The 21,417-nt window shown below is 35.5% G+C and overlaps 1 protein-coding gene across 1 annotated transcript in view; it reads right to left on the bottom strand.

Annotated features, from left to right (window-relative positions):
* The window catches only part of Cep112 (centrosomal protein 112), a 330,810-nt gene that overhangs the window by 176,403 nt on the left and 132,990 nt on the right, over positions 1 to 21,417 (bottom strand). Inside the window, exon 19 of the mRNA XM_048367299.1 lies at positions 12,752 to 12,859. Within this exon, the coding sequence (XP_048223256.1) occupies positions 12,752 to 12,859 (108 nt within the window). The remainder of the gene's footprint in view (positions 1 to 12,751; positions 12,860 to 21,417) is intronic.

The raw sequence follows: 21,417 nt of genomic DNA, 5'->3' as shown, positions 1-21,417 counted from the left end.
CATTTAATTGTGAATTTTCTTTGTTGCTTTTTGACTCAATCATCTAACTCTCTCTAGTCAGTAGTATTTGTTTTATGAAATTAGGTGTGTGAAACTTTTGCTGCGTGATTTCAATTACTGTATCATCTTAGTGGATTGTTCTCTTTTATCAATATAAGGTGAATTTATTTTTTGACTTATTTTGGTTCAAAGTCTCTGTAGATACTCATTCGGGCTTTCTGCTTCTATTTGCTTAGAATATCTTTTTTCTGCTCTTTCACTTAAAGGAAGTTCTTTTTCTGCTGGTGAGATATGTTTCTTGTAGGCAACCAATAGTTGGATTTTGTTTTGTGTAATCCAATCAATTGGGGTCCTTAATTGGAAAATTAAGACTACTTTCAAAATTACTATTAACAAGTAAATTATTCATTCCTTTCATTTTATTGTCTCTTTAATTTTTGATGCTTTCCTATCCCTAAATTGCTTTTCTACTCATTTAGCGAGATTTAGTCTTTCTTTATCTTCATGGTTGTATTTATTTTCATCTTCTGTGTGCCAGATTGTTTTAAGCATCTACTGCAGTGCTGGCTTAGTGATCATGAATTCGTTTTCATTTATCATAGAAATTTTTGTTATTTCTCTATCAATTATGATGGATAACTTTGCTGGATATAGTAATCTAGCTTGGCATAATTTGTTTTGCTTTTTTTTTCAGGGCTTGAAAGCACATTATTCCACGATTTCTGGCCTTTTAGAGTTTCTGTAACTATGAAAGGATGTGAAAAGGTTCTTTCCTGGTCTTGTTTAGTGTTCTGAAAACTTCCAGTGTGCCTAGATGACCACTTCTTTCCCAAGATTTGGAATATGCTTTCTTTGTCTACAAGTTGCATCTTATCTCCTTCTATGCCTATGATTCATATGTTTGGTCTTTTGTAAACTATTAGCATACATTAATAGTACTAAGAGGGCTAATTGTGATATATACATAGATGTACTTTTAACAAGTTTACTCTTTACATCTTATTTCATTCATTTGTTCATGTGTATTCTCTTTAAATTTATTCAGATACTTATTATCTTACTATCCACCTGTTTTCAGCACTATTTTATGGGTTTCATTATGTTATACTCATTTATAAACCATATTTTAATCTTCATTTCCCAGTATCTTTTTTCCCTTCTTATACTCCTCATTTTTAATTCATGTTATGTCATATCATCATCTTCATCATTTTAGGCCTAAACTGAAAACATGAGTGAAAAAAAGTATTTTGTTTTGTGAGCTTGGTTTATTTCACTCAAAATGATGACACAGGATCATCAATATAGATCTTTTAATGATGTTCAAAAGTTCTTGCATTTTCTTTTTAGACTTTTTTTCTTCTTCTTACTATTTCAATGTTTTAACTCACCTTGCCTTCAAACCTTGACATAGTACTTTTTACTTGATCAGTTCTATTGGTGACACTTTTCAACTGAGTTTTTATTTGACTTCCTGAACTTTTTCATTTCCAGAATTTCAATTTTACTATTTCAACATTTCTATCTTTATTGAGGTTGCTCAATCTCATTCTATTTTTGAAATATATCATTCAGGCTTTGTTCCTAAATAGTTCCACCAAATATCTTATAGCTGCTGATGGCTAGAACATCCTTGTAAAACCAAATAATCAGTCTTAACTTAATAGCCCCTTCTTGGCCACAAGAGAAACAAATTATTACTCACTTCCTCCTTCCTGAAACATTTACTGCCTATGGTTCATGTGAAATCACACTTCCTTAGTTTTTCCTTTAACCTTACTTCCTGCTTATTCTTAGGCTTTTCTGTGGCTTGCTGCATCTCTTTCCCACTTCTAACTGTTGGCTTGCCTCTGAGCTAAACTTGGGACTTCCTGCTACTCTCTTTATTAATGTCTCTGTTTCTAGCACCAACAAGCATCTGATGGCTCAGGTAGAATACTTTCTTCTAAGTTTCATCTGGGTTCCTGCATTGCCTCATACAACATTTCACATCTGTTGACAAATCCTGCCAGCAAATACCACTCCTAGCTATAAGGGCTTAGACTCAAAAACTGTCTCTAAACTAACTTCTCTGCTTCCTCTCCAACTTCAAGTACATGATGTCCCACACAGCAGCAAGATCATTCTAAAATGCAAATTAAGTCTTTATCCAGTGGTCCCATGAATTCTCATTACATTCTGAATGAAAGCCAATCTTCCCTCCATAGTCTGTAGCACTTAATACAATCTGTTGTGTCTGACCTCAGGACATCATCCCCTAGCTCACTTTACTCTAGCAACATAGCAAACACTTCCTACTGTGGGGTGTATTAATGCCTCTGCCTAGATGTTCCTCCATCAATTCAGGTTTTGTATGTTTTCCTCACCTACTTCAGGTCTTCCTGTATCATAATTCAGTAAAGTATGTCATTGAAAATTTATCTAAAATAGCACCTTATAAAAACAACCTTATATGCAATAGTCTTTTCATTCTCAAACAAATTAGGCTGCTTTGTTTTTCTTCAAAGCAATGATTATTGCCTTGTCTTTTCTCACATTGTATTTTGAAAGAGAAAACTTCTAAGCACCTGAAACAGTTTTTAATACAAAGCATTTGCATTATAAGTATGCATTAATGAGTGAAGTCAGTATTTCTATTTTATGTCATTAAGATTTCTAGACAATGCAAATAGAATTAGTCATATTTCTCTCCAAGAAAAAATTTAAATGAAATGCCTCTAAAACTAAACAATACAAATACCTCCATAACTAAACTTCATACTACAATCACTAGAAAGAATTCCTCATATTTACTCAATAAATTCCACTATAAATAAAGGAGTCACTTATTTTAAACACCATGACAGAAATCCCAGCTCCTTCTTTCCACCACAAAAAGAATATGAGGTACTGTGTCCTGATCTCCTTTCACTAAGAATCAGGGTCTATTCGGTAGCTTCAGGTTCCTAACCCTTTGTCTGAAACCATGTCCCAAGCCAGGAGCCTTATTGCCTGTGACTCTGATCCTGGCATTTTTAGCTAACAACAAAGAACAGGAGACTTAGTCTATCAATGTATGACTGGTAACAGCTGAATTGAGTAATTATTAAAAGAAATGCTTTTGGAGTCATTAGACAAAGAACTGCATTTGTCTTGATCATCACTAAGGAGCAGAATGAATGGTATTTAGAATGGATGGAGTTAAGGATTACAGATTATTACAAACTGGAGGGGCTGGGGATGTAGGACAGTGGTAGAACACTTACCCAGCATGCATGAGGTTTTGGGGTCAAACCCTACCACTGAAAATAAACAAATTGGAAAAGGAAAATCATGCAAATAGATTTTTTTAAGAATAAAAAGATGAAAACAAGATAAACAGAATAAAAGCATTCTACTGGATGTACACGAAATTATACATGTCTAGTAATCAATAAATCATATGAAATCTATTTTGAAAAGATTTTAGGGAAATCCATAAATTCATAGTCATTAACTACATCTGGGACATCAATAGTGAAGACATCTTTTATTTATTTTTTTAGTCAGATCAGTCTTATGATGAACTGCTACTAATTCCCATTTTTCATCACCTCTGCTGTTCATATAGTTCCCGTAATATAGCAAATGAGCTTGCTTTCCATCTCATAAAGGAAATCTTCAGCAGTAAGAAGGTTCTCATAGCTATGGGAGATATACAAGTGTCTGTGCACTGTGTTTCCCTTTCTCCTCACAAGGTGAAGCAGGGCCTCTCTGCTCCTCCTCTCCTGGCCAGTATCTTCACTTGTGAAGACATGCTCACATGTCTCCACCTTTATGAGACTGCATGCCACTGAATTTCTTTCCTATTTCCTCTCTTGATTTCTGCTGTTTCCTCATCCAATGTACACTAAATTGTCTAATTTAAGAGATTTATTTACAAAGGAGAAAACTAGGAATCATCTGCTATCTGCTTTTAAAATATCTCATCTGGTCTTAAAATTTCCCACTTGTTTATCTTGCATAATGACTGTTTTGTCTCTGCCACTTTGCTACCACAATATTTTGTTTCAAATAATGGTTTCTTGTAAGAGGCTGGTGTTTATTTGTATAATCACTGAAAATTACATTTATTCTTTCTGGATAATTTTGATCACTTGTTTATCTGTTGAACTGCATTTCTCTTTATAGGCTTTGTTAAAAAAAGATATAAAGAATACGATTAAAATGATATTTAAGGGATTGCCAAAAAATTTCATAGTTCAGGAAATCCTAGCATGCCTGGTTAGTTGGTTGTTTGTAACATGAATGAGATTTATGAAAAGACAATTCGAATTGTCTTTTTGTTCCAATGGGTTATACAGGAAAGAAACAGGAAATCTTGATGAAAGCTTGGGCTTTACAGGATATTTGTGTATTTATCTCATGTGTTTGATGTTTTTTTGTTCCACATCTGCACACTTTATGTATGCTTGCCTTTTGGCTACAATATTTTAAATACCACTTTGCTTTTTTCACTTCTTTACAGTTCCTGGCACAATGCTTTCTGGGAGGGACTCAAAAATTAAAATTGGAGAAGGAAACTGAGGCCCATTATCTCACAAATCATGCATTTCCTCTAAATGTCAATTCTTTCATCATGAAATGTGAGGATTTACTGGGTAAGTGCTTCTGAAAATTTCCATCCAAGTACCCCATAGCAGCAGGGAAAATGGAGATTACTTCCCAGGGGCATCTGAGGGCATAGCCTAAAGCAGCTTGTGTAAGCTGAAAGTTTTTTGCAATGTCTGATTTTTTTCTTAAAAATCAACATGAATTTTGCATTTTATAAAACAGGAAAGTCTGTTTTCATATGAATGTTACATCAATAGTAAAACCACTTTCTTCTTCACACAAGAATCCAGTGAATCCAAAAATTTAAGAGTTGTATGTGTAGTCTTACCTATACCACAAATGCTCACAGCCTCTGGAATCACCTCATCTCAGGATGAGATGCAGGAGCTGGGTGACCAGTCCTCTGCTCTATTCATATTGAAGGGTTTATTTTTTAGAGAAAAGATGAAATGATAGAAAAAATGGTCCCAATTTGAATCTGCATGGTAACTGACAGTAGGTGAGTAATTGAGTAGGTAGATATCTGAGGAAATGCAGTTACACAGATGTGTAAGGGAAGTCAGCCCTGGAACCCTAGAAATCAAGTGTGTCAAGTCAAACTTTTGTCAAGTGTGGGGCTTGGACACTAACCTAGCAAACAAGAAAGGCACAGGATCTTGGATCTGGGAGTTACCTTGTCAATGGGACAGCCAAACAAAGTCCCAGCATCACAACATGCCCAACAGATACTTGACTATGCTCATACTGGGGGATTTACTTCTCACAATACAATTAACTGTACATTTACATCATCCTCTAGTAAGGGGAAACTTTGAAACAATTCAAACTATTACTCATAGTACCATCTACTATCTACACATAAACCCAATTTCTGCCCCTGGAGTTCCAAAGGAATGCATCTAGTAAAGTTAAGAACGTGGCTCAGGCAGGGCACAAGTGGATCACATCTGTAATCCTAGCTACTCAAGAGGCTGAAAGATGAGGATGATAGTTGAAAGCCAGCAGGGGCAGAAAAGTCCCCATGAGACTCTTATCTCCAATTAACCACCAGCCTGTGGGCCCGTGGCTCAAAATTTTAGAGCACCAGCCTTGAGCAAAAAGAGCTCAGGGACAGTGTCCAAGGCCCTGAGTTCAAAGCCATCGAGAGAAACAGAGAGACAGAGAGAGATAGACAGAGACATACACACACACACACACACACACACACACACACACAGAGAGAGAGAGAGAGAGAGAGAGAGAGAGAGAGAGAGAGAGAGAGAGAGAAACATGGCTCAGGTTCAGGTCCTTATCTAACACCTACTGACCGGATGGGATCTGAGGCATTACGTAACCAGAGGGGCTCCCATTTGTCCACCTAGAATAAGAGAACAATAAAAATACTGGCACCTATCTCACAGGGCATTGTGATGAGTCTAAATGCATGCATTGTTTTAGAGCAGTTCTGGACTCAGAGGAGGAACTAAGGCCCAAGGGTTATTCATATTATTGTCACAGAGACCAAACAAGCATTGTGTCTAAAAACACAGGCTTAAGTTTAAAAATAAAAGACACTCTCAATTCTTTTTAGTCTTCTCTTAACAAAAATAGTCTGTTCCTTTAGTCTTCTTATATAATTGTAGAATTTGCTAGGAATTCTCCACTGAATATGTCTCAAGTTTGTCAGCACTCTACTTAAAATGTACTGACCAAAATTAACTTACTATTATGTATGTGACTTGACATGAAAAATAGACTAAAGCCATCTCAATCAAATCTTTTGTCCCATTTTCCCAGGTACTGTCTCCTTGTCTCTGAATCTGTCTTCCTGCCTGATGCCTTCTCATAGCTTGCAGCTGATTTTCTAAACCAACGCATAGCATTTTATATTCGATCCTATTAAGTGTAATCACCTTAATTCCATCTTGCATGAAGTTCCAGAAAACTGAGGATTTTTCTTATCCTACATTAAATTACCACTCTGAGCTCTTAATATAAAAAAAAAAACTTGACTTTCAAATCATTATCTAGTAACTTCCAGATAAATAAAATCTCCGTTCAGGTTGACATGAATCTTTCAAAGATAGCTCTTTAAGCTGTCATATCATCACAGAAAAGGTATCAAGATCCAAGCCACATTTCCCCATATTGCCTTCCTGAAGAACCTTGGCACACAGCTCAATGAAGGGCTGATTGACTGCATCCTCTCCTTATTCCTTCTGCACCAGTTTAGCAACCTGATCAAAGTAAGAAATGAGTTTAAAGTAACTGACTTTGATTTTAACATACTCATCTTGACTTGTAGAGTTCACTGTTATATACTTAGTATTTCTCATTAAAATTCACAGTTAAAAACCTGAAAAACTTGAAATGGATAAAGAAATATTGTTTTAGTTAACAAAATGTTCTGCTGAAAAACATTAATTGAAAAATTTATAGTACTATCAAACCAATAAATATTATCTGAAAATATACAATTATATTCCTGCTTTTCACCTGTTTAGAGTGAATTACTGTCAAGGGTCTTCATTCTCAGGGTTTACTTGAGTTCACAGTCTTGCAACAGGAAGAATAAAAATGGATAAAATCCACATCAGTCTGAGATATCTTTGTCTGTGTTCCTTGAAGTTTCTGTTATAACCTACATTTGCAATATATCTCTTTTTCATAAAAAAGAAAGTACAAAAATACAGAACTGTATGGCTTTCATTAATACAATCAGTTCTGTAGTGAATTTATCAATTTTTCTTACTGTGTTAAGTAACATAGGTACTGTGTTAGGTTAACACAGGTAGATTATAAAATCTATCAGTCTAAGAAAAGCCTATGAAACTTAACATGCTTCCAAACAAATTGGCACAATGGACATTTACAGTAAAAAAAAAAAGTAATGTTATTATACAGAGAGAAATATAAGAAAAAATGATTCCATGATTTAAGCAATAACTTTAATGATTGATATTTCTGTCTGATCTTCAAGGCTAAGGATGATTGAGCTAGAGAAGGTAAATATTTTTTATGACTCAGTAAATATGCCATTCCTTTCCAAAGGCTGAATTAATTTATAATTCCACTGTCAACATAGAAAATGCAAATTTCAATACATTCTTGCCAACCTGAGAAGGTAAATACTGTTTATACTAATTTGAATTTTTATTAGCAACATCACTGACAATGTTTGTTTTTGGGTTCTTCTCTTTTTGCCTGAATTGGCGTTTGAACTCAGGATCTCATGCTCTTGATATTTTGCTCATAACTGGTGCTTTACCATCTGAGCCATGCCTCTGCTTCTTAATTGGAGATGAGTCTCTCAGATTTGTCTGAGCTGACTCCAGTGACCCGCAGATTTTCACTTCCTGAGTAGGTTGGATTGGGATGTGAGTAAATGGCATCTGATTCTCCCTAGTTTCTTACCCAATTAATTTCTTCTTCCTTTCCTTTGCTAGGTCAATTATTGGGACATTAATATTTTAATTATTTATACTCTAATTATTTGTATTTATTAAAATGCATTAATTTAAGTCACTTCCCTAACACATTTTCTATAGACATCATGTCTTCATTTTTAAAAACTTAAAATTAAGTTTTATTTAGTCAATTACATTTGAAGTATACCTTGTCACATGTATACATATGTGGACATGTAAAATGCAATGCAATTTTATAACTATTTGATGTTAATAAAAAAGTAAAAAAAAGAAACACCTGCTTCTTCTCTGGGAAAACATCAAATGGCGGATGAAGCCTATTCAGCAGGAGAGCCCGGGCTTGGGAGGCCATGGTGGCTTCCGAGGAGGGTTCGGTAGTGGCCTTTTTCGGGGCGAGGTCGTGGCCCTGTTAGAGGTCAGGGTCGTGGCCGCTAGGCTCAGGGAGGCAAGGCCAAAGACAAGGAATGGGTCCACATCACCGAACTGGGCTTCCTGGTTAAGAACATGAAGATCAAGTCTTTGGAGGAGATCTATCTTTTCTCCCTGCCCATCAAGGAGTCTGAGATTGTTGACTTTTTCCTGGGGGGCGTCACTCAAGGACGAGGTGTTGAAGATCATGCCCTTGCAGAAGCAGACCCGCGCTGGCCAGCCCACCAGGTTCAAGGCATTTGTAGCCATTTGGTGACGACAATGGCCATGTGGGTTTGGGTGTTAAGTGCTCCAAGGAGGTTGCCACTGCCATCCAAGGGGTCATCATCCTGGCCAAGCTCTTCACTGTCCCTGTGCGGAGAGGCTACTGGGGGAACAAGATCAGCAAACCTCACACCTCCCCATGCAAGGTGCAGGGCACTGTGGATCTGTGGATCTGTGCTGGGGCGCCTCATCTCCCTACCCAGAGGCACTGGGACCCTTTCAGCTCCTATCCCCAAGAAGTTGTTGATGATGGCTCCTGTTGATAACTGCTACATCTCAGCCAGGGGCTGTACTGCTACCTTGGGTGGCTTTGCCAAGGCCACATTTGATGCCATCTCCAAGACCCTGACCTCTGGAGAGAGACCAAGTTCACCAAATCTCCTTATCAGGAATTCACTAACCATCTTGGGAAAACCCATACCAGAGTCTCCGTGCAGAGGAACGGGCTCCAGCTGTGGCTACAACATAGGATTGTTATACAACAATAATAAAGTGAATCAAGCCTCAGAAAAGAAAAAGAAACACCTCAGACATATCATGATTAAACATTAAATACTTTAAAATTGTATTTATAAGTATATATATATATTTATGTGATATTAGAATATATATGTAATTATAAGCATGTTATAATTATATATTATATTTATATTTCATCATAACTACATATTATTACAATAGAATTTGATTTACATGTATATAATTATGCCAAAACCTGGACTTCAGGCATGGTCCAAGCAGTAGAGTACCAGAGTGAACAAGTTGAGCAAGCACATGACTCAGAGTTCAAGACCTAGTACTTCCAAAAAAAGGGGAAGTAAGGGCAATTATTCTTACAATATGCCATTTTTTCTTTAAAGAGTCTGATAAAATAACTCATTGCACCAGCTTTTGCAGTTAGAAAAGCTGAAGTTACCTAGATGTTGGCACGGGTAAAAATAATCCCTTAATGCTTTATTTTTTCTGTCTTTTCTTCTCTTTTAGGCTTTTCATCTCTTGCTTATTTTATGCTGTATATAAACTATTTGAGTTTACATTCTATTTACTTAGCCCAAATTTATTGCCTAATTAAAATGCATCAGAGTAACAAAACAAGTAATGAAATAAAAGTAGGATTGCTTAGAAGGTGGAAAGAAGGTTAAGAAAAAAAGTAACGGGGAGTAAGTATAATCAAAAGGTACATTATAGGAATATGGAATATATGCTATATATAGCTATACACATAATGAATATATGATGAAACTTCTATGTATAATTTAATCTATATCCACAAAATGGTCTTTTCATTTTCTATTATTTCATAGCACTTATACCTAGTGTTTTAATTATTCAAATAATGCATGACACATGCACCTTATAAAATTTCAAGTAAAACAGTCTCAATTCATCATATCCCAAATTCCTAAGTTCAAGGAGATAGTAAATACAAATTGTTCTAAACTGTGACTTATTCCCCTATCAGTTTATCTTAGAATCTTGTTGTACCTTAGAATTTTGTTAGTACCTAGATTTAAATCAATCTCTAGCAAGGTCATTTTATTACATAGTATGAAGTCAGCATGCATGATTTATTTTGTCATTTACTTAGACTTTTTCATCACTACAAATAATCCTCACAATACATGCAAATATACATCTTTTGAACTTATGTAAATATTTCCACAAGAGATGCTTTACTCTTTCCCTTCTTTCCTGCTCTTCTCAATATATTGATACTACTTAAGATTCCATACCACTGCCAAGTGCTGGTGGCTCATACCAATAATACTAGCCATTCAAGAGACAAGACCGGTAGTGTCAAAGTCAGGCCATGCTGCAGTCTGCCAGATTCCATCACCAATTAGTCAGCAAAATGCTGTACTGGAGACATGGATCAAGTGGTGGAACACGATTTGCAACCAGGAAAATCATAAGGCTTTGAGTTCAAGCCCCAGCAATGGAACACACACACAAAAAGATTCCACAGTAGTTAGATAACAACTTTAAGCATTTCGCTACTCAGGATGACTAATAGTCATATTATCCAACATTTTTAAAGAATAAATTTAATGTACAAAAATAATGAGATTGGGGCTGGGGATATAGCCTAGTGGCAAGAGTGCCTGCCTCGGATACACGAGGCCCTAGGTTCGATTCCCCAGCACCACATATACAGAAAATGGCCAGAAGCGGCGCTGTGGCTCAAGTGGCAGAGTGCTAGCCTTGAGTGGGAAGAAGCCAGGGACAGTGCTCAGGCCCTGAGTCCAAGCCCCAGGACTGGCCAAAAAAAAAAAAAAAATGAGATGATAGACACTATAATTTTAGTGAAGAAAGAGATTGGCATGTTCTTAAAGGTCATGTAACATTTGATGGAAGAGAAGAGCATGGGTTACCATCTTAAAGGCAGAAGGAAGAAAACTCAGTTCGAAAGATTTATCTTGTAACTACTTTTCTCTTACACTATCTCTATGACACTAACTCAAGGAGATACTTTCACTAAGTTTGAAATGAAAACAACCCTAAGGATACATATCAGATCAGACTTCCTTTTTCCTGAATTAAGGTGAGCCACTAATTGCAGTCAGCTAATAGAGGAAATAAAATTCAGTAATTATAGAGATTAGTTTTGAAATAGTACTTGCTTGATGGGGTTTAAAATATTATTTTAAAATTAGTTCTATTTCAATATTTCAAAAAGTTGTAATACTGTCTTTAGAAAAATACTTTCTTAACCTGAGTGAATACATTAATTAGTGCTTTTCAAGACATAAGAAAGCCAAATTATGTCAACTGTGTTATATTTGCATTTTTCCCATTAGAAATACGTTACTGGTATTTGGCACTATGCCTATACTGACTTCTTTCTCTATTTTCTCTTTGTTACTGGTTTTGATACCCACTTGGTACTTCTTATGCCTTGCTTGAGTTGGGTTATGGTTTTTGAGCTGGATATGTGGTTTTATAGTTTTGAAAGTTTTCATGTGTTCACATCTTCAAATTCTTATTTCCTTGATTTACTTGTACTGCTCTTTCATCTCTCCTTTAGTCCAAACACTTCCACATACATTGGACATTCAAGGTTATCTCTCAGATCGGAGAGATATCTTTCCTATCTCCTAGTTATCCTGTAGCCCCCCTCTAATGAAATTTCAAAATCACTTCTCATCTGAATTTTAATTAGAAGAGTTTTCTTACAATAAACTTGGGATTGTAATTAACAGAAAAAAGAGAAAACCAAATTAGATAAGTAAAAATTAGTAATACTTAAACATCTTGGGAATAAATAAAAATATTTTAAAATAAAATAAATATTTTCCTAACTAAACAAGAAACAAAGCATTGAGGACAAAATCTCACCTCTTCTATCATGGTCCAAGTAGTCTTCCCCTTACCTCTCCAGCTGGAACTTGTCTCCCTCACTCTAGTTAACCTGGCCTTATTGTCATTTTGCTCTGTAGAGGTACTCAGCCCCACTTCTCTGCATGTGTAGACTAAAATACTACTGGACATTCTTCCATACATCCTTTCTTTCCTGTTCCTCCCCAACTGCTCCTTCCTCACATTTTGAACTCTGCATAAATGCCAGAGCTTCCCTGACCACATATCCAATCCATCTACCTGATGCTAGCAAATCCTCTATATGCTTTGTGTGGCAAAGTCTATGAGCACACTCACGTTTCTATTATAAATTTTTCTACAAAATTGCTTTGTCACTTATCCTAGCATTCACTGCCTGCCAGAATATAGGGTCCAGGAGATAAGGAACCAAATCTCTCAAGCCCTGTTTTCCCTCGTTGTCATTAATGGAACCTGGCACTTTAAGTTCCTAGCACTACTTCTTAAATAAACTTATCAGTCCTACTAGGGCTCTGACAGGAAGAGAAGAATTCAAGAGTCACTATAAATATTTCCATCAGACATAGGCTTTAGTGGAATATTAAAATACTGATTGTGAATTTTATTTAAAATAGATTAGTAATAAAATATTTTAATAAATAAATATTTTCAGTATTTGAAGATTTTGTGATATAAAGAGATGTTTAAAAGAAGGATTATTCATGTATGAAAAATTAATTGGTATCTAAGAATGAAAAGCCAACCTGCTGTTCATATCGCTGTTTGACATCCTCTAGTTGCCACAAAAATTCCTTTGATTGTTTCTCACGAAGAGACTTGGATCTAGTTAGATCTGCTTCCACTTTTTCCATCTATAAGATTGAAAACAAATTTAAAATTTTTGACACAAAGTCATATTGCATATTTTAATTTGTCAATTAATTAAAAGGATATTTTAAACTCAACAATCATAATGATTGTAATGGTGATAATACAATGAAATATGTGTGAGTTTATTTTAGCATATTTTAATAATTTAAAAATGGAAATTAAAATTGCTATATATCTCTTTATATTCTAACATTATGACAATACAATAGAATTGTTAGACATTCATATATTTATTAAAAATGATGTTAGTAAAACCTTGATATGCTGTTCAATATGAAGAGATACTTCCAAATCAAGTAACTGATAAGAGATATATCTAGAACACATAGGAACTGCTATAACTCAATAAGAAATGAGTAATTAAACCCAATTTTAAAATGGACAAAGGATCTAGATAGACATTTCTCCAAAGAAAATATCAAATGTCCAAAAAGCATATGAAAAGATGCTCAACATCACTGTCGCTAGGCAACTATAACACAAGAATAAAATAATACTTCACATCCACTAGAATGGCTATGATATAAAAGACAGATATTGGTAGCATTTTGGTGAAGGCATGGGGAAATTAGAACCTTTAGCACTGCTGATGAGAATAGAAACCAGCATAAGCATACTGGAAGCCAGTCTAGAAAACGATATCAACAACATACTAAAAGGAGCAGACACCATGGTCAAGTGGGATTTACCTCAGGATGCCAGAAATTTTCAACATAGTCTAATATGATACACTATATTAACAAAATGACAAAAACCATGTAATTATCTCAACAAGATATACAAAAAGCTTTTGATAAAATTTAACATATTTTTATGATAAAAAACACTTAATGGTTATAGACTGTATCTCAACACAATAATCGCTATAAATAATAAAGCCACAATCAGTACTTCATACTCAATGGTGAAAAGTTTGAAGTTTTTCTTGTAAGATCAGGAACTAGACTATGATGTCCACTCTCATGCCTTCTTTTCAACACAGCATTACAAGTCTGAGTCAGAGCAATTTGGCAAGAGAAAGAAGAAAAATGAGATAATCTGTTTGCTGATGACCTAATCTTAAATATAGAAAACTCTAAAGACTGTTAAAAGTTGCTAGAATAAATAAATTCAGTAAAATTGCAGAATACCAAACTGACATTAAAAAACAGTAGAGTATAAATCAATTGAACAATTTGAAATGCTAAAAAATTCCTAAAATAATAATAAAAATTAGGTATAAACTTTTACCTTAAGTATAAAATAACAATTAGGTACAAATTTGACCAAAGAACTAAGAGATCTATATACAAAAATATGAAACATTGATGAAAGAAATTGAGGAAGGTAATTAGAGGGAATGCTATTCCATATTCTTAGATGGAAAGAATGACTGTTTTTAAAGTACCCATATTAAACTGGGCAAATCACAAACTCAAGGAAATATCAAAAAAATTCCAATAACTTCGTACAGTACTTGGTAAAACAATCCTCAAATTTGCATGGATCCATTAAAGGACCCAAAGCAACTGTGAGGAAAACAAAAGTTAAAAAAAAAAAAAAACAAAGTTGAAGTTATCACATTACCTGTTACCAAAATACATACAAAATCTATAGGAATCAGGGCTGGGGATATAGCCTAGTGGCAAGAGTGCCTGCCTTGGATACACGAGGCCCTAGGTTCGATTCCCCAGCACCACATATACAGAAAACGGCCAGAAGCGGCGCTGTGGCTCAAGTGGCGGAGTGCTAGCCTTGAGCGGGAAGAAGCCAGGGACAGTGCTCAGGCCCTGAGTCCAAGGCCCAGGACTGGCCAAAAAAAAAAAAAAAAAAAAAAATCTATAGGAATCAAACAGCATACCATTCACATAAAAGTAGACTAGTTGACCAATGGAATAAGACAGAGTCCAGAAATAAAACCACGTAATTATAGTCGATTCTCTATAGAGTATCAATCACACAATGAGGCAAGGGCAATTTCATTAATAAGTGTATTGGGAAAACTAGCCATCTGCCTATAGATGAACAAAACTTCATCTTTACCTCAATCTATTCAGAAAACTCAACTCAAAATGGATGAGAGATTTAAACATAAGACGGAAAACCACAAAACTATCAGGAAAAAACTTGGTTGTATCAAGTTTAAAAGTTCCTGCCCCACAATTGACAGAGTGAAGAGACAGCTCTGCTATGGAAGAAATCTCTACATAGGGTCCATCAGATAAGGGCTACCCATTTAACAATGAGCAAAGAGCTAGCACCGTGCCTGTAATCCCAGGCATGTAAAAGGCACAGTACAGGAGTATCATAGACTAAGGTCAGCCAGGGCAAAAATTTGGATACTATCTGAAAAAATAACCTGAAGCAAAAGGACAAGAGGTGTAGTCAAATGAGAGAATGATTATCCAGCAAGTTTTAGGTCTTCAGTTCAAACCACTGTACAGCCAAAACACACACACACACACACACACACACACACATCACCACCACCACCAACAACAACAACAAACACAAAGGATTTGAAAAGACATTTCTCAAAAGAAATAATTACATTGGCCAATAAATATACCAAAAATGTTCAGCATCTCTAATCACTAGGGCAATGCACATGAAAGCACAATGTGCAATTCACACTTTGGAAGGGTTACTGAGAACAAGAGCCATGAGAATGTGTAGAAAGTTTTGAATACAGCTAGGAGGAAGTTATTCTAGAAAACAGGATGAAGGTTTTCCAAAACTTAAAAAAAAACAGCTATTATTTGGTGCAGCAAACCCACAAATGGGTGTGTATATATTGAAGTGAGTGTATTGAGATATTTGCATGTCTACTACAAGATTCTAGCATCATTTACAATAGGCAGGATATGAGATCTCCCCATAGACTCATCAATGGGAAAAACAAAGGAAACATACCATATACACTGCTTCCCCTTTAAAAAAGAAGAAAGCTCTGTCATTTGCAACAACTATTGAAATAGATCTCTTCTGTTGTTCTTGGCAGCAGAGCTCACACAACTGTTACGACTTAAGAGTTTGCAGACTGCTAGAGTTGCAGCCCGAAGCAGGCTACACCTACTTAAGTGTTGCAACTCAGCAGTAGACAATGCCTGACAGTGTTGCAGCTCTACAGCTGCTGCTGCTACTGTAGCCCTCTTGAGTTGTTGTCTGAATACAACAAATGAAGTCTAGAATAATGGAGGATAAGTGCGAAGAACTTTAGAAGTATCTTGGTCAAAGGCCTCTGCTTGGTCTGTGTGCCTGCTCTCTGTCCTTTGTGTGCAATGTCTGTCCCAGTGTCTCTGAGTCTAGGGTTTTTTATATCCTTGGCTGTGCTCTGGCTGGTCACCAATATGCAAATTGAGGCATAGAACAACCAATCAGAGAAAATGTGCAGAGACACTGAGTCTGCAAGCCTCAAACTGTACTTCTCTATTAGGTCTTTCTCCTGATCTCCCAGAGAGGAGGACAAAACTGCATGACATCACTTATATGTGGAGTGTAAGAACGTCAAATTGATAGAACTATATTGTACAATTTTGGGCACTAGATGCTGTAGGAGAGCTAGCAAGGGCCATGCTGTTCAAAGAATACAGGTTTCAAGTAGATAGATACAAGGGAAGAGTCTACTGACAAGTGGCAGTGTATGGGGACTACAGTCAATAATGTGTATTTCGATCCTGGTAAGAGAAAATTTCAAATATCTCACCACAAAAAGTAAGTAGAAACATAAATGTATCTTTAAAAGTCCTCCACATGGTATAAAAATCAAAATACCACATCATAATACATATGGTTATTATTTATATATATATTTTTGCCAGTCCTGGGGCTTGAACTCAGGGTCTGGTCACTGTCCCTTGCTTCCTTTTGCTCAGGGCTAGCACTCTACCTCTTGAGCCACAGAGCCACTTCCAGCTTTTTCTGTTTATGTGGTGCTGAGGAATTGAACCCAGGGCTTCATGCATGCTAGGCAAGCACTCTACTACTTAAGCCACGTTCCCAGCCCTGTTATTTATAATTTAAAAACAAAAACATTTTAACTGTTCATTTAAGTATAATATATTCAGTATGTCACAGGCTTTTTTCCCCCACAATAAATCATTAAAAAATGTTTTTCTCACTGGGTGTAAAATCCCAATTCAAGGTAGAAGAGCCTATCTCCTTTTTATGAGCAAACAAAGTAGTGTGCATGCACCACAAGACAAGGTGACCAGCTAAGGCAATACACGTTCAGAAATAAAAGGAGAGCAAACATTTATAAGCATACTTTCAGCCTGTACATTTAAAGCTGAAGGCCTCCAAACAACCTGACAGGGGATTGTGAATGAGAAGCGCTTCCTAATAATAAAATTCTTTTGAGACAAAAAATTCTTAAAGTTGGAAGGAAGAGCAAGCAGAAGTGAAAGGACAAGAAAAAGGTCAACCAGGATCTATTCAATGTTTTAAGACAGATCTTTACGTAAAATTGACTTTTTGTTCTTTTAATTTCAGTATATTAAAAATAAGTAATAAATTTGAAAATATTTAAAAAGTAGACATCACAATACTTGAATTTTGATGTGATGTGCTCAAATAATTATTTTCCATAATCAAAATACAAAAGAATTTAAATAAATTGCTGAATAAATTATAAATAACAATAGATATGTCACTTAATACTGACCGAAAATGCCAAACCCCATTCCATTCTTCTTCCACAATTTAACAAATACTCAAAAACTAAGTCCTACAAAGTTTGTATAAAAATAAAGTTCTCAGTTACCATAGATAGATTCTGTTTTATCATACACCATTCCAAATTCCATTCAACTTCAAGGGTCTTTTGTTTGTTTGTTTGTTTGTTTGTTTAAAGCAAGCAAAGTCCCTTCATTATGTCTGGCCTAGGGAACCAAGGAATAAAAGTTGGTAGTCAATTAGAAGAGGACTTGACTATATATTTCTGTGCCTGTCAAGTGTTTAGAGATGTAAGAAAAGAGGAATGGTGAATGATGTAGGGTTCCTGATATGTTGCCTCAGACATTCTTTTTGCTACCTTGTAAGAGAAAACCCAAGTGTGCATACTTAGAACCGTATACAACAAGTCATATTTTTTTTCTCTAACTTCACAAAAAGTTCAAAAGGAAGCTGTTACAGCAGCAACTCAAAGATTTCAGGGTTAAGGTCATTGTAATTCAATCTTCCTTTAATAGTTGCAGAATGGTTGCTGTCTTTCTGGAAGTCAGGGAAGGGAAAAGCAAAAGATGAAGGTAACAGGAATGAGGTCAAAGGACATAGTAGCTAACTGAGCCCTCTTTTAAGGGATTTTCCTGCAAGTTCCTGTCAACAGCACTAGTTATTATTTGCAACTCATTCTCTAGAACTACATTAATTGTCAGCTCCAATACAAGGCATAAGCCAGTGTCTTTTGTTGCCCAAAATAAAATCAGAGTTCCCAGGGAAGGTAGGAATATACAATGGATGAACACTCTGTGGTCTCCACAGCCAAAGGTTTAGTTCTTTCTCCAGTTAAGTACTATATGTTGTTGCATACTAGGTAATTTGACACATGATTTATATTATACAATTATATCACTGTATAATAGAAATATATTTTGTTACATTAAATACGTAATATAAGCTATAAGAAATTATACTACAAATATCTTCATACATGGTATGTTGATAATACATATAGATACAAAAACACACTAACATAAAGAGATAGGCCAGCAGACAGAAATAAAGGGCAGAAAGTCAAATAAGTATTTCTATTCCTGCCTACATAAAAACTGAATTCTTTAACAATGCAAATCTATTAACTGACTTTATAATTTATCTGTGAGCAATAATCATTTTGTTATTGTTGTTTTTGGTGGGGGGAGAGTGTACTCAGGCCTTCAGGCATTTGATCTACCACCAAGCTCCAACCCCAGTTGCAATTATCACTAATTGATATAGGAGAGGCAAAATGTCTTGAATATGTTAATGTGGAGAAAGATTAGTATAAAATGAAAGATGTGAAATGTAGACATATTCACAGAAATATAAGTACATTATAACTTACTAACATCATAAAGGTTTCCTCAGGGGCCGGGGATATAGCCTAGTGGCAAGAGTGCCTGCCTCGGATACATGAGGCCCTAGGTTCGATTCCCCAGCACCACATATACAGAAAACGGCCAGAAGCGGCGCTGTGGCTCAAGTGGCAGAGTGCTAGCCTTGAGCGGGAAGAAGCCAGGGACGGTGCTTGGGCCCTGAGTCCAAGGCCCAGGACTGGCCAAAAAAAAAAAAAAAAAAAAAAAAAAAAAAAAAAAAAAAAAAGTTTCCTCAATTGAATAAAATAATAGGTTTAACTATTCATTAGTAAATTATTTTCTTCCCAATTTAGGGCTTTGTTCTCTACTTCATTATTCCATTGATTTGAGTTTCTTAATCTGTAGTTATTCATCTACTTAATACTCCCTCATTTTAACAAGTAAATCTTTAAGAAGTTCACAGTCATACATACATCATAACTGCAGAGAAAGGCACAACTCTCAGCCACAGTCATGCTGGTCTGTTTTGTGTCCGTAACCTGCTCTTATAATCACATCTTCAGCTCTGGCTGATTGTCTAATCCACAAAGACATCTGTGATTAGTCTCTGTACTCTGAATGTATTATGGCATAAAATGCATAATGGCAGAAAATAATGGCATAAAAAGTATTCATAGTATATTTTTTGAAAATAAATGAAAGAGGAAATCAAGCCTGTTTAATCTTTAGCCACAACTCAATAAAAGTAAAGGTATTAAACAATAATGTTACTATACTCATGAATCAGACAAATGAAGAATGACATGTTTTCTAGCCTAAGACTCTCAGTATACTTTTTTTCTTTTGTTTCTGGAAATTAGTCTAATCATTGAAGAATAATATGAGGAAAATACTTCACTTAGCATTCAGTCAAGCACTTAGAGATACGAGTTCTAATTTTCTATTTTGTTTTTACTTTGTTTTGCCTTTCAAAGTCAAATACCTACAGTTATTCTTTATATGCTGTCAGAACTAGTTAATTATCAAAATGGCTTTGGCTGTGGCTTGGAGCATCCTTTCTAAATCATGTGCTGAAATTCACTAGCTATTGGAACAGATATGTGGCCTTTAAAAGGTGACTAGTTTTGTTACTGCCAGATTGAGTTAACTGTGGAGGTTTTGCACTCCTAAGAGAGACTTGTAATTCAATCACACATGACACACATTCAATCACACATGGCACTTTGCTTTCTTAATTTTTGTTGTTGTTGTTGTTAACTCAACATCAACAATAGTCAGATGAACTGAACTTAAACCCTCCAAGAATCTCAGAAACTAGCCTGTTTCAAATGTGCTTGGAACTATAATCAACCCCACTGGTCAAAAGCAGTAACTTTCAGAATTTTGTTTTTAGGGTAAACCAGTAGTTTTTCCAGGAACAAAATAAACACCATATATCTAATGACTATAAAGAAAAAGGAATGGACCTTAAAGCCAGATACTTATTAGCTGCAAATACCGATTAACTAAAGTATATCTGCAAGCAGAGAAAAATGGGTTGGGAAAGCTGAGAAGCTAGTAGAGCCCCAGAAGGAACCACTCAGCTGAAATTCGTGCAATGGATTTGCCAGATAAACAAACTTCACTTTAGAACTGCCACAATACTTCTAAAATATAGCTTCATTTTCCAGTCATTTATTTGTCTTACAGAGAATAGGTAAATACAGGCACTCTTTCTTTTTAAAAACTGGATTATTTGCATGCACTAGCAATACCTTTTCACAATGAACACATATATGTTTTGCATAACTAATGGCTGGTAGCTAACGCTTCCAATGATTTCACCCTTGAAGAAGAATTGTTATTTAAGCAGTGTTAGGAAAAATGTCCTTCAAAGTGAAAGAAATGGCATGAAGCAATTTTTTCAAATTTATTTCATTTTCTCTCAGGGTTCTCTGTTTGAGACAAAAATTCTCTCTGAAACATTCTCATAGCTGTAATTTTTCACTCAAACTCCCCTGTCTACTCTCTGCAGCCGATTCCAATGGAAAGATGATGGCCTGCAGCTCCTCCAGCTTTCATACCAAATAGGTTTGCAGACACACAAAAACAATTTAGAACAAAAGCAAAGCAGAAAAGGAAGACTGCTAAAAACAAAAATTTATTGAACAACCTAAAAACATAATTTTCCACATAATGAATCTGCAAATATCTTTCTTTTAAAATTTAATCTAATATCAAGCCTGTGCTTTTTAATCCACTGATAATATGGAATCAATTTCTAAATTACCATGTCTTGAATACTGCTTAATATTTTTTTAGATTACTGTATGAGAAATACATGGCTGACGTGTGACAAAACCTAGTTATAAGGATTCCATTATACTCATTCTGCGAGCATTTTCTTATCTCAGAATTCCAACTGCACTTGGCAAAACTGTGTAACTGAAACCACGGAGGAACATTCCTTCAACAGAAGAAAAACAAAACAATCTCCTTGCGGCAGTGTTGTCACTAGCAGTCTCCACTAGAGTCTGTTTTAGCACCTTTCAATACATCAGGCCTAG

Source organism: Perognathus longimembris, chromosome 17 (assembly GCF_023159225.1).
Source record: "Perognathus longimembris pacificus isolate PPM17 chromosome 17, ASM2315922v1, whole genome shotgun sequence".
In the NCBI taxonomy this organism is placed as follows: domain Eukaryota; kingdom Metazoa; phylum Chordata; class Mammalia; order Rodentia; family Heteromyidae; genus Perognathus; species Perognathus longimembris.
Note: the sequence above shows the minus strand (reverse complement) of the source record. Positions and strands in the feature narration are given on the sequence as shown.